The sequence below is a fragment of the Cyrtonyx montezumae genome, unplaced genomic scaffold (genome assembly GCF_038088225.1).
Source record: "Cyrtonyx montezumae isolate F1298 unplaced genomic scaffold, pur_monq_1.0 scaffold_67, whole genome shotgun sequence".
NCBI classification, from domain to species: domain Eukaryota; kingdom Metazoa; phylum Chordata; class Aves; order Galliformes; family Odontophoridae; genus Cyrtonyx; species Cyrtonyx montezumae.
The window spans coordinates 110,948-125,093 of record NW_027072075.1 but is presented as its reverse complement, the minus strand read 5'-3'; the positions used below and the strand labels follow the sequence as shown (position 1 = coordinate 125,093).

The 14,146-nt window shown below is 38.9% G+C and overlaps 1 protein-coding gene across 1 annotated transcript; it reads left to right on the top strand.

Annotated features, from left to right (window-relative positions):
- Nucleotides 1-732: 732 nt before the first annotated feature.
- LOC136057484 (butyrophilin subfamily 3 member A2-like) lies at nucleotides 733-13,685 on the top strand. Its single transcript, XM_065750208.1, has 13 exons — nucleotides 733-777; nucleotides 1,587-1,738; nucleotides 3,099-3,449; nucleotides 4,702-4,986; nucleotides 8,277-8,375; nucleotides 8,773-8,799; nucleotides 9,462-9,488; nucleotides 10,015-10,041; nucleotides 10,477-10,503; nucleotides 10,815-10,841; nucleotides 12,504-12,524; nucleotides 12,700-12,726; nucleotides 13,159-13,685. Exons 2-13 carry the CDS (start codon nucleotides 1,663-1,665, stop codon nucleotides 13,683-13,685), a joined length of 1,521 nt encoding a protein of 506 aa, XP_065606280.1. The 5' UTR covers nucleotides 733-777; nucleotides 1,587-1,662.
- The last annotated feature ends 461 nt before the right edge of the window (nucleotides 13,686-14,146 follow it).

The window sequence follows — 14,146 nt, the reverse complement described above, 5'->3', positions numbered from 1 at the left end:
GTCTGAGACAGGTAGGAAACGAAAGTATGCTAGACATGCAGTGATTTGATTAAACCAGCTTTATTCAAATCCAGATTTGGATAAATTTCTGAAAAATTCTGCTGCTAGATCTGATTTGGTTAATATTGATCAAGGATTAGAAAGCCAGAAAGATGACGGAAACCAACGCACTTTATGTTCAGAATCTTGATTTCCACAGCCATGCTTCTGCTTGAAGAATGAGTAAAGAAATTAAAACAAAAACAAAAACCTCAAAGTCTGAAAAACTGAAGTCCAGAAATGAATAAAGTTCATATGCAATTGTTTGCAGATCTTGAATAGAACATGAAAATAGTTATATGAGAAAACATACTACCAAGATATCATCATGTCTGCAGAGGGAGGGCATCACTCAAATGTGTGATAGGAAAACAAAATACAACATACAAGGAATGAAATAATAATGAAATAATATGTTCATAACACACTTGTAAATTTTATTGTATGCTTTCTGGCTAAATGCTGGTTGAAGAGACAGAAAGTTTGCATAGAGCATGAGAAGGAATATCTCCACCTTGTTCACCCTAGTGTATGGAAATATATGGGGAAGCAAGATATATTTCTGTATCACAGTGTGATTTTTCACATTTACATCTTTCACAATCACACTGATCAAGTCTCTCTATCCTATTGGATGTTAAAAATGCAATCACTAGTTTCTCTGGTAGTAAAGGTGTAAGGACAAAGGTTCAAAACAATCATACCCCTTACAGGAGTCTTAAGGTTTGTTCTATTCAGGTAAGGAATTACACTTTTTCTAAAACCATAAAGAAAATCCCCTGCATTTACAATGATACTGGAATTAATTGCTGTAGATTTAATGGATTGCACTGACAGGAAAGAACTTGCTTGATGTAGATGCAGTGTTATTTGGGTGGGAATGTCCCCCTCTGACAGCACTTGCTTTCATTAGTTACTGGAGATGTAAGAAGAAAAAAAAAAAAACACAGAAAAGAGAAGAGCAGGAAATGTTTTGTCTCTAATTAGTGAGCTATAAGGACACAATACCACTTGCTCTTTATTGTGAGCATATTTTGAGTTTGGATTCGTTCAGCAATGACTTTGAAAACAAGTTCTTTTCAGGAAGTTGGAAAGCTTTGTTGAATCACAAATTTCTCCTTAAAATGCTCATGGAAGTCAACAGGGAGATTTGTATAGTAACGCTTTGCTTAGGAATGTATCCATGAGGGTTGTTTTGTTTTGTTTTTATTAAGAAATAAAAAAGAGCTTTTTTTGCTAAAAACAAAAGTAAAAATGAAATACTCTTAACACCTCAGTGAGAAGAAAATATTGCTGAAGAAGGTAACAGAGCATCTGGAAGACAAAGGTAAGCATGGACAATTGAACTGAGCAGACAGAGACCATATTTCTTTTGAACAATTTACAATAAGTAGTTAAATTTCATAGGGAGATGTGTAAAGGAAGACAAATGTTTTTCAAATTTGCCTTTGACCACTTCTGTCACAGTGTTTTAACATTTGTTAATGTTTTTCCTCATTACATTACATTTACATGTATGCTTGTTATTTTACATTGAACATGTGAAGAGACAAAAGGAGCCCCACAGAAATTTCATCTGGAAGATTTACTTCTGGTCCTGTTGATGGTTAAGAAACCTGGATAATGTTGGGTTCCCCCTCTTGGAGGTTGACACTTATTCATGTATTGACTTTTCAACACTTATCATTCTCGATTACAGGTAAAATAGTTCAATCTTAAATATATTTTAATAAAATAGATTAATTATGCCTAGGTTCACACACAAGTAATAAATAATCAACACACATTTCATTTATTTTTAACTTGGTTAACTTCAGATGCTTAAAACACCATGGTGCAGTCTGATTTCTGCTAAGGCATCCAAGATTGGAAGATAACATCAGCCTGTAACTCTCTAAAAGCAGATGTGTGCATGCAAGCTCAACATACAGGATTCCATTCATTTACCCATCCATTGGCATCTACTGACATTCTGCATACTGCAGGCTCCTCTTCTTGAGCTCTGATGCTCCAAATGAAAATAGATTCAATATAATGGAAAAATTCCAGCTCTTCTTTGTAGTGTTTATTAATCCTGAAGAAAGTACACAGAAGCAAGTTGATATTCATCAGTTTAATAGAGAGGTAGTCACACGGAGGGAGTCAAATGGTGCAGTCTCCACCAAGTACTCATCACTGGGGGTGGCTGGCTGGTAGAGTGTCTACCCCGGGATTTCCTCCAGCAGATACATGTGGTGGTCAATCAGCAACATGTCCACACACACCTTAGTGCCATGGCCGTATATATAACAGTGGGAGACAATAAAGCAGCACGCAACAGGATAAGCAAGGTCATTTACTGAAAGCAGGGATTCTTAGTTATGGAGCAGTTTCTCATAATCAAGTTTCTTATAGCTACACATTGAAGTGCAGGCTGAGGCAGTTTACTTGTGTGCCCAAGATAATACAAGATCTTTCTCTGTGCTAGTCACCCACTCAGGCCATGATCTGTGTATCTCTATACAACCAACATGTATCCTGAGTCACTTCTACCAGTCCCAATGTCTCAGGTCATGAAATATGGGTATTCAAGAAAATCTGCTGCATCCAATGAACAGATTCACTGCTGACTGTAGAATGAATGGAACCATGAGCTAGATCTCCAAGAACAAGGAATTCAATTGACTGATGTGGAAAAGGCAGATCAGATGCATACACTATCACTTTCTAAATGATACCAAGTACCATCGTCTGAAAAATTGAATTCTACCTATATTTTTCTGCTTTATAGATTGTGCATCCTATGTTGGACCTTTTACAGTCTTCTCAATTTTCATCTCTTTTCTGTGACTTCCAAATTTCTATCACTTAATGTTCATGTACTTTCTTAAGCTCATCTTCAAAAAACTGATGAATGGGAATATCGTTCATCTAAGCACTCTGCCATGCTACTCTTTCTACTCTTCTACTGGATCCTTCTCCTGTTGATAATGATATTAGTTTAGTTCATTGTCTGATGTACTGCCAAGTAAAATGTGAAATGGACAAATGAAAACAGCTGGCATTTTATCTCTTCACAGGTCAATTTACTAGCTATCCTCCTAGTAGTACCATCACTGGAGTCATTGGACAAGGGGTCGTTTTGCCTTGTTATGTGGTAGCAGAGAACATTCCTGAGATATTCTTTGTCCAGTGGATATTTAATGGTCAGTCCCAGAAAATAACAGTGAGCTCACACAATGGAAAAAATAAAAAGGAAAAACAAGATGAGAGATATCAAGGCAGAACAGAGCTCTTCCAAAGTGAGTTTAAAGCTGGAAACATGTCTCTGCACTTGAAGAACATCCGGAGTTCTGACAAAGGACTATATACTTGTATGGTCTCTTTCAATGATGAGTACCATGATGTGTTGATTGAACTTGAAGTAGCAGGTCAGTGGCCATTCTCTCATGTTATTCAAAGATGAGATGAAAAGAAAAATGTATATCCACCACTGACTGAGGGAAATGCAATTTTAAGATTTTTGGGTTGATGAACCATCTTTGTGGAAGAATATTTGATTTGTGTTTACTTTCTCTAAATGAATGCCTGTATACGACTATGTGAGGACAGATTTATCTTGAGATACGTATATTTAGGTACCAAAACCATGTATTTTTATATGACCTCGAAGCACAATCTCCCTTCAAGTTCAGTGGAAGCCTGAACAGCAAGATTAGAAAACTCTGTTCTAATTCAGCTAAATTTAGGTTTCTACTCTGCAGTAAACCATTACTGAACCTATTTTCCAGTCTCTCTCTATGGTTATATCAACTGGGATTGGTATGATCAACTGGTTTCATCCCAACACCTCACTTCCCTTTCTGTTTGCCCTTAGCAGGAAAACAAAGAAGTGGACAATACACCTATTTCCATTTCAGTATATTAGTATACACCAACTTCACAGGTAGCCTTAATTAATGTGGTTGGCTTAGAACTGGGCACATTTCTTCTTTCTTTCTTTGCTACACTGGCTCCTATTTCTCTTAAATAGGCATAGTGTCTTCCCACATTACAGTCAGATTTTACTGAAAGATGTCTTCATAGTTAATTCTAGATGAAGAAAAGGATCATCATCTGTGTAACACAGATGGAAATTTAGTGATCTGACTTCTTGAATATAAACAATATAATTTTTTTTCCGTCAGTAAGAATTTTACTTGAAATAACTAACTGGAGACTAATATATATATATTTTTCATGGACAGATCGCACTAGTTGTTTACAGGCTTCCTGTACGTACTTAATTATCTTAATTTATGAGGTATTTATATTTTTCACCAATTACTGGGCAATTCCACTGGCAACATCATTCAGGACCTGCAGTCCCCAGATAGTCCTGTATGCTGTTATCTCCATTAAGTCTTTCTTTACTCTTAGTCTAAAAGACACTGAATTGATGACCATGAAGAACTTAATTTCAGGTTCCAAGTCTCTGTCAAAGAGAGAAAAGAGAGAAAAGTCTTTCCATGTACTTTCATAGTTCTAGACACATATATATTTATATATATATATAATACATCATGTAATATATAAGAATATATTTATATTAAGTGTTGAATTCGTATGATGTCCTTATAAACCAGAAAATTTCCTATTATCAGTACTGATTGAAATGGAGAATTAAGTGTGTTTTCTTCTTAGCTAAAGGTGGTGTGCCTTCCATTTTCCTGAGGAGACCCAAGAAACAGGGCATTGGACTCACCTGCCATGCAGATGGGTGGTTTCCTGAACCTGAGGTGATTTGGTTGAATGGCCAAGGACAGATCAGGAAGGAACAACCAGCCACAAAAGTGATGATGATGCCTTCAGGCCTATACAGTGTTCAAAGTTCCATGAACCTAATGCCAGGAGCTGACATGGAAGTCTCCTGCAGGATAGTTAACAATCTGCTAAAGACAATGAGTGAATCCCGAGTACTGATTTCAGGTGAGTGAGCAGTCACCTGCTTTTAAGATTAAAATGAAAGGAAAAATGATATCGGTCCCATCTTTATGTCATGGGCTGACCCATGTAGTCCCAGAACCACTGTTGGTGCAATAGACAGTCCCTGGTAGTATCCAGTGAATCATTTTCTCCTTTAAATAGTCAGATAGTAGCAAAACTTTGTGTGTTCCCTGATTCACATTTAGAGAAGTCAATGGTTCAATGGTTTCAAGCCGGAGGAGCAAAAGACCAGTGTGGATGAACCGGGATCTTTTGTTGAGACTCCGAGAGAAAAAGAGAGTCTATGTCCTCTGGAAGATGGGTCAGGCTACTTGGGGTGACTACAGAGAACTGGCCAAGATCTGCAGGCAGAAAATTAGAAATGCTAAAGCCCAGCTTGAAATTAGGCTGGCTACTGCTGTAAAGGAGAACAGGAAACCCTTTTACAAATATATTAACAGCAGGAGAAAAACTAAGGAAAATTTCCCTCCTTTACTCAACGAGGCAGGCAATATAACCACAGATGATAAGGAAAAGGCTGAGGTTCTCAATGCCTTCTTCACATCTGTCTTTAATAGACAGGACAGTTATCCACATGGTACTTGCCCTGACCTGGAAGTCCGGGACGGGGTGCATAATGCACCCCCTGTGATTCAAGCAGAGACGGTCAGAGATCTTCTCCTCCATCTGAACTGCCACAAGTCCATGGGGCCAGATGGGATCCACCCAAGGGTGCTGAGGGAGCTAGCAGAGGTGATTGCCGAGCCACTTTCTGCCATCTATCAGCATTCCTGGTTATCTGGAGAGGTCCCACAAGATTGGAGGCTTGCCGATGTGACTCCCATCTTCAAGAAAGGCCGTAAGGAAGACCCGGGGAACTACAGGCCTGTCAGCCTGACCTCGGTATCAGGGAAAGTTATGGAACAGATGATATTGAGGGAGATCACACGACACGTGCATGGCAATAAAGGGATCAGACCCAGCCAGTACGGGTTCACCAGGGGCAGGTCGTGCTTGTCCAACCTCATCTTCTTCTATGACTGGGTGACCAGACAGGTAGATGAGGGAAAGGCTGTTGATGTAGTCTACCTGGACTTCAGCAAGGCCTTTGACACGGTCTCCCACAGTATTCTCCTAAGGAAACTGGCAGCCCGTGGTGTGGACAGGTTCACTCTTCTCTGGGTGGAGAACTGGCTGGAGGGCCGTGCCCAGAGGGTAGTGGTTAATGGAGTTAAGTCCAGCTGGCGTCCTGTAACGAGTGGTGTCCCCCAAGGGTCAGTTTTGGGGCCCATCTTGTTTAATATCTTTATTGATGACCTAGACGAGGGAATTGAGTGTATGCTCAGTAAGTTTGCAGATGACACAAAGCTGGGAGGATGTGTCAAACTGCCTGAGGGTAGGGAGGCCCTTCAGAGGGATTTGGATAGGCTGAACAGCTGGGCTGAGCTAAATGGGATGAGGTTCAATAAGACCAAGTGCCGGGTCCTGCACTTTGGCCACAATAACCCCATGCAATGCTATAGGCTTGGGGCAGAATGGCTTGAAGAATGTAGAGAGGAAAAGGACCTGGGGGTGTTGGTTGATGCTCGGCTCAACATGAGCCGGCAGTGTGCCCAGGTGGCTAAGAAGGCCAACAGCATCCTGGCCTGTATTAGAAATAGTGTAGCCAGCAGGAGCAGGGAGGTGATCATCCCCCTGTACTCAGCTCTGGTACGGCCGCACCTCGAGTACTGTGTTCAGTTTTGGGCCCCTCACTACAAGAAGGACATTGAGGCCCTGGAGCGTGTTCAGAGAAGGGCAACAAAACTGGTGAGGGGCCTGGAGCACAAGTCTTATGAGGAGCGGCTGAGGGAGCTGGGATTGTTCAGTCTGGAGAAGAGGAGGCTCAGAGGAGACCTTATTGCACTCTACCACTTCCTGAAGGGGGGTTGTGGTGAGGAGGGGGTAGGCCTCTTCTCCCTGATAAGTAATGACAGGACGAGAGGGAATGGCCACAAGTTGCGCCAGGGAAGATTTAGATTAGACCTGAGGAAGCATTTCTTTTCTGAAAGAGTGGTCAGGCACTGGAATGGCCTGCCTAGGGAGGTGGTTGAGGCACCATCCCTAGCGCTGTTCAAGAAGCGTTTAGATGAGGTGCTAAAGGACTTAATTTAGTAGTTGGGTAGAGATAGTGATAGGAGGATGGTTGGACTAGATGATCTTATAGGTCCTTTCCAACCTTATGAACTTATGAACTTATGAACTTATGGTTGGAGCTGAATTACAACACATAAAAAATACAACTGTATTTGACAATGACATATTTCCTTAATTATGGCTGAACATTCTACAAGATTTTATTATCTAGCCTATATACCAGAACATTTAATAAGATATATACAGATGGGTTTCACAGTGGGAAAAAAAAAAATCAACACCTGAAAAATAAAGTGTTCAGAAGAGTTAATGTAATAGTTTCAAAAGCTTGCAAGTATTTTTACTCTAGTTTTTTACCTTTACTCTTTTATATAGATACCTTACTGTTAAATAATGATAAGGTGGATCATGTTATGTTTTCCTATGGTCTGTAGCACTTCACACATCTCTCTGTTGGGCAAATAGACAGGCGTTAGGTAGTTTCAAGCAAGCCTCCCAGGGCTGGACCCCAAGAAGAAATTCACTACCACAAAGCCAATGTGCAGTCTGGAATGGGAACCAGAGTGAAGGGTAGTGCTCTTGAAGAAATGTGCAAGTAAGCTCCCTTTCAGGATGGCATGTAGAGATCCCAGAAAACTGAATGTGAAGAGACTTGGAAAGAGACAATAAGAATAAACGAAAGTGGGAAATGTCTGAAATACTATTGCTCTTCCAGGCTTAAGCACCATACCCTGCAGCATGAGTCAGATATTTCTTTTGTCAAATACATTAAGAGTGAATGTTTTTCTCTTGCTCAGCATTGATGAGCAAGATGATCTTTCTTCTTTACATCTTTATAGTCAGTTTATTATGAAAGGTAACATACTTGTGGGGAAAAATAAGACATAGTACTGCTGTCTGCCTTTCTTAAGATCTGTGAACTATGCAAACCTTTCTACATATCACATGCATCATTTTTGACATTAGAGATCTGGTACCCACAGAAATAACCTCCTTGTTTTACTGCTGCCCATGTGCTAGATCAACCCTTTTTCAATATTGCGAGGAAAATTAAAGAGAAATACGAATTCACCATCTTCTTGACTACATCCTGGGTTACAATTGTCTTTCTATTTAACTCATTAACATAAAACAATACTTTTTGTTCACTTTTACAGATACTTTCTTTCCCTCCATTTCAAAATGGATGATTATCCATCTGATATTATTATGTGTTATCACAATCGTAATTTGTGCTGTATTTTTTAAGCTGAGAAGTAAGTACTTCTTCATATATTCTGTCAACTAGTATATAGAACTATTGTAACAGATCATCTTGAAATTCATGATTGCAACAAAAGCTTACAATCAAAATGACCAGTGATTATTTCATGACTGAATTCAGGAAGTGGAACAGCAAAAAAAAAAAGCGTGGGGAAGTACATAGGGTGAACAAGTAGAGAAATTGAATATTCTCACCTCAGACAACTTCAGGTCTGACAGGAGGGGCTCTATGAGCTTAACTACTTGTTTAAGACCCTCTCTATATTCATTAGGGATGTAATTCCTGTGAGTTACCCATGACACTAGAGACAAATCAGAGAAATGATATTTTGCAATATTACACTACAAGTCATTTTGTTCTTCTTTGCTTGCCTTGTTGTTGTTAACCAGGTAACCACAAGAAAGCAATTAATTCAGGTAAGAGATGATGAAGATGATGAGTATGACAGTTTGTAAAGTATATAGGTTATTTATATTTAAATAAAATAAATATTTATGGACTATTTAGCAACTCTACTTATAGCAAAATTGTCTTACAGTTTTCCCTATAGTTTTGTACCCCACACTGTAACAATATCCTGCATGAGTTTTTTTTCATCTGTATTTTATAAACACTTTTTCCTGCTTTTGTTGAGCTGTAGCCATTACTATATGCTGACTGACAGTTTCTACCATTCCTATTCAAACTTCCTGTCTAATCATGCGAGAGTTAATTAAGGGATCAGAAGCATTCCTCTGAGTCTTTGAAAGGGAAATAACGAGAGAGTGATGATGTCTTCCCTCAGGCTCCACTTCTCTAGTCTAAACAAACCAGATGATTTTAGCAGCTTCTCATAAGTCTTCCCTTTTGTGTGTGTGTGTGTGAACTCGATTAGATTTGAGATACCTCTTGGTTTGGAAAAGTGGGAATTCTCTGAGCTAACAAGGAGCGTTGGAAAATATACTGGGTTAAATTTAAGTTTTAATCCGATTTATTTCTATTCACACATAGAGTTCACAGTTGTAGGATAAATGGTGTTTACAAGCACAGATAACATGATGATCCATTTTTCCTTGGTTTGTTTTTTTTTTTTTTTTAGTAAAACTGAAGACAAAAATGGAAAAAGGTAAAATCCCTTTGCATTTGAAATGATTGTAAGTTGTTCCAGTGCCTCACCAGCTTTACTGTAAATAACTTCTTCCCTAGATCTAATGCTCTTATGGTTTGAGATGATTTTCCCTAGTTGTGTCACAGCACACCCTGCTAAAGAATCTGCCCCGTTCATTTTTATATCCTCCTTTAGATAAATACAGGCCAATCTTAGCTCTCGCTGGAGCCTTCTCCAGACTGTACAGCTCAGTCCTCATAGGGAGGTGTTCCATCTATCAATAGTACAAATAAGATGTCTTTCCACCTCACTCAAGCTTAATCAGTTACCTACAAATAATAAAGTTAAAATATTGTGATTTATTCAGGGGTCGCTTTATTGGGTTTCCTCTGGATTTACACTTAGTTAATGCAGTTAACAGCACAATGAAAGCAGACAAACTCCAAGGAAACAGATACTACACAATTCTGCAGTTTGCATATTTTTATTTTTGAACTATTCTGTCACAGAGGATTCATTGGTGTCTGTGTACTGTCTTTTCTAGAAAATGAACAACTGAAGTCAATGTTAGGTAAGACGTTGTTGTTCATTACATATTGTGCCTTTGCTTTGAAGTTGTGAACATTTAGAGAATTTTTTGTTGGTTTTTTTTTTGTTTGTTGATTGGTTGTAGTATGATTACTAGCCTTGATAGCACTCTTTAATATAAACTCAAGATTCAAGTGAATTGTTATTATTTTCATGTGAAAATCTTCAGAGATATTAAGGAAGGTCTAAGCACTGCAGATTCTGGGTGTGTGCAGGTGTGCTTAGTTGTAAAACAGTCTAACAGAAAGAGTGGTTTTTTCTAGATATTTACACGGATTTAAAAGTGAAGCTTTATGGAAAGTCCATATGTATAAAATGTAATAGTCCACTTAGTAACTTTAAGCTTTCAGTTTATATCCAATAACTACCCCATTTACATTTTTTGGTTTTTTTTCCTCTCATTCTCTGTGCTGATTAGATCAAGAGAAAGCCATGAATCATAGAGGTAAATCTCATTTTCTTAAATAACTGAGGATGGATGTGGTTTAGATAAAATGAAATAAACTGCTTTATTTAATTAACTTGGTTTTAGCTTAAATGACTTCTCGGAGATGTTAGTAGAGATGATTAGATGGCCAAAAGATTGATGATACTTACCACTCTACTTGCAACTGGAGGGAATGCTCTGCCTGTTCTCAAAAGAAATGAGCAGGCATGTAACTATAATGTATTTACCACAAATGATTTCTGTTGTTTTGTTTTGTTGTTTTTCCCTCTTGAGTTTTTGTATCACTCATTTATGTTCTTATTTTTCAGAAAAATCCAAACTCAAAGACCACTTTGGTAAGACAACACATTTTATATGCATCTTACAATCCTGTCAAGCTTAGAAACAATAATACAAGTCTTCTGGTGAGTTTGTCAATGCCATCCTTGATTGCGAAATTGAACAAATATGGTGAAATATCCACCTACAAGGTCTTGCTCTTTTCATCAGAAAATATCTCACCAGGGTCTCTGTCCTGCTGCTTTACTGTATGACTAGCCTAGACTACCTTTGCTTGGCCACAAGTTATCCATACCTAACTTCAAAACAAAGCTTTAGATACCACTATTATCTAATGGGTTTAATCCTAGTACCAGTAGAGGTGACCCACGGTCACTATTTGTTGAAATGAACCACCCACCACCTGACCACACTCACATCCACCATTTGGTCTCAACAAACATTCAGCAAGAGCCAGTGTAGGTTGGTAGGGTGGAATTCAATTACACACCTTTGGTTCACACACACTTCCATGTCAGACTCCATTTTGTAAGAGTGACCCTCTACTGCCATCTGTCACACAGCAACAAAATGAATTGTTGGGAAGGTTCAACCTCTATTGCCATCTCACCAACATCGGCCTATGACATCGTGGGCCAACAGAATAAAATAGGGGATGTTACCTTCAGAGAAGTCCTCATAAAATATATATTATAAATAAGCTGATCTCCATACTACCTGCATTTGTTTTTCACTTTATTTCATATTTTTTGCACCTGTCTTCACAGGTTAAGGAGACAGTGAGTCTTTTATTTAGTCTTTGAACCATTTGCCATGAAAAATATTTAGATCTGCTTCAGTCAAATTGGTCACATTCCAGTTAGAAACTACACTGGTATGACATGCCAAGGTTTTGATAGCAGGGAGTGCTGCAAGTTAGACAACAGTTTCTCCCTGTCAGCTATAACAGCCCTTTGATTTGAATGTGTTCCAGAAAGCTCATGAAAAGCGAGTAGGTGCTTCACTGCTGGGGGGCTAATCCATTTCCTGGAGAGCCAAAAAGATCAGTTCCAACCTTTTCTGGTGAAGTAGCAGAGAAGAAAACTAGCCCAAATCACTTTTTATGAGAGGATCCCACCTTTTGGCCTTCTCTCTTCTGAATAATATATTTCAGGATTGTATGAAAATCCAAAGCCTGTTAGTGAGCTTTTCTGGGGTTCTGCTACTTCCAGAATGCCCACAAAAATAACCTGACCACTCAGCACAAAGTAGATTAACCCTTCTAAGAATGCCCCAGATCTGTTTGACCTTCCCAGAAAATCAGACACCCTTATCATGAGAGCAGCTAGGACACACAGACACATTCAGATCAGACAGGGGACAAGAATGTATCTTTTGAAGAGCACAGTGAAGCACAAAGATAAAATCAGAATTTTCCTGGGATGATCCCATCTGAGTTTTCTTTCAGCTGTGCCTTATCTACTTTATTAAACAGTTTTTCAAGCCATATCTGAGGTATGCTGTGTAAATGCAGAGCTGATGGAGTGTGGAAGACAAGCTCTGTGTCCCTCCCCTTGGAGCACTGATATTGGTATTTAAATAGCATGAATAAAAATGTTCATCACTACAACTTCCAGAATTCTCTCCTCTTCCATGCCTTAGGTTGTTCTGCTTTATAAAACTGTAATGAAAATATAGAAAGAAGCAAGTGTAATTGATTGAAATATCTTCCCTTGCAGGTAAACTCAAAGCTCAGCTGGGTAAGTCATTTAAAAATGATAATTAGTAGAAAAAAATTGATGAGTTAAGAGGAGGAAAGCCAAAAACTGACAGAGAATCAGAGATGACAAGAATTGTACAGTAATGTGTTAGTTTCAGAAATATTAAACTGCCTAATGGATTAATAAAACCCTATCATCTCTTTCCTTTCTGCAGATTTCTGGGAAGCCCGGAGCCATGCAGGTAAAAGTGAAAGGAAGGAGAGTGCAAAATGATATATTTCTCTCTCCAAGTTACCATGAAATGACAACACTTTGATCTTAGAAATTGACCAGCTGAGCTGGAATCATAGGAGTAAGCCTTCACCTAGCTTGGTTAAAAGGGAATGAGGCTTGGATTTGGCTACTGGATTATTTAATTGTAAAGGGTGCGGGGAGGAAGGGAGGCAATTCACCTGGAATTGCCTACAAGAGAGACAACATAGCTATGAGATCTCCAAGGTCATGTAGGTTCTTACATGATTTTTTCATGCCCTATTTGGGGAAAAATGCTTCAATTCTTTGACAAATCATGCCAGGACTTCTCAGATGCTCGAATGCTTCAATGCTTCTTCCTGTGAACACTGAGGTCCCATAAGTACTCTACTCAGTGGATCATTTTTGTTTTCCCCATCAGTTCCCATTACTGTGAATGCTGAATGCCAGCTTCTCGAGCTCCAAGTGCCAGGGGCTCCAGATTCTGAGGAACCTGATGGACTGAGCAGCCCCTCCACAGTCCCTGTCCTGGTGGCAAAGGAGGGATTTGCAGCTGGGAAGCACTACTGGGAAGTGGAGGTTGGCCAGCAACAGGATTGGGTGCTGGGGGTCATGAGGCAGAAAGGGAAACAAGAGGAGCAAGGGACACTTGCTGGGGAGGACGTCTGGTCTCTACACAGATCCCAGGGGGAGATCTTCTCTAGCAAGGGGAACATCAGGCTTGAGAAGAAGAAAATGAATTACTCAGTGATTGGTGTGCTTCTGGACTTGGAGGAAGCACGAATCAACTTTTACGAAGCTCACCTAATGACCACCATGATAAAAATTCCAATAAGACTTGGAAAGGAACCTACAGAAATGTTTTTTCCATTTTTATCCAAACTGGGAGAGGTGGACACACCAGTTATCCGGGTGGTACTAACCCCTGCCCCTTTGGAGCCACTGTAAAAGGAAATTTTGAATTAAATGGCTTGTGAAATCAAAGTTCTCTGATTTTTTTTTTCTTTTAAAGTGTTCAGGGAGGTGGGGATGAGAGGTAACTACATCATAGGATATCAATAATTATCAAATATGAAAAGTAGGAGTGAAGAATAAAAAGAAAAACATGGGAGAGAGAAAGACAAATGGAACAAAGTTTCAGTGTCTTGAAGTAAGAAAAAAATGTTCAGTTTGAAGTGAAAAAGCTTTTATATTATTTACTCTCACACGTGAGAATATGAACAGTCTCTATTAACTGCACTTTGGTTGAGACTATTCTCAAGGTTGGGTGTGAATTCTAAGTCACGCATAAACCATCACACACAAAGACATACACACACACACGATAAATAAATAAATAAATAAATAAATATTATTATTAATAATAATAATAATGATAAAACACTGGTAAAACTGTCCAGACAAAGAAA

Bases quoted from the DNA above. Each gene is read 5' to 3' on its own strand.
- LOC136057484 (XM_065750208.1), top strand. From the start codon at position 1,663: ATGTTGGGTTCCCCCTCTTGGAGGTTGACACTTATTCATGTATTGACT. The intron at 1,739-3,098 runs GTAAAATAGTTC...ATCTCTTCACAG, and splicing joins CTTATCATTCTCGATTACAG to GTCAATTTACTAGCTATCCT. The intron at 4,987-8,276 runs GTGAGTGAGCAG...TCACTTTTACAG, and splicing joins ATCCCGAGTACTGATTTCAG to ATACTTTCTTTCCCTCCATT.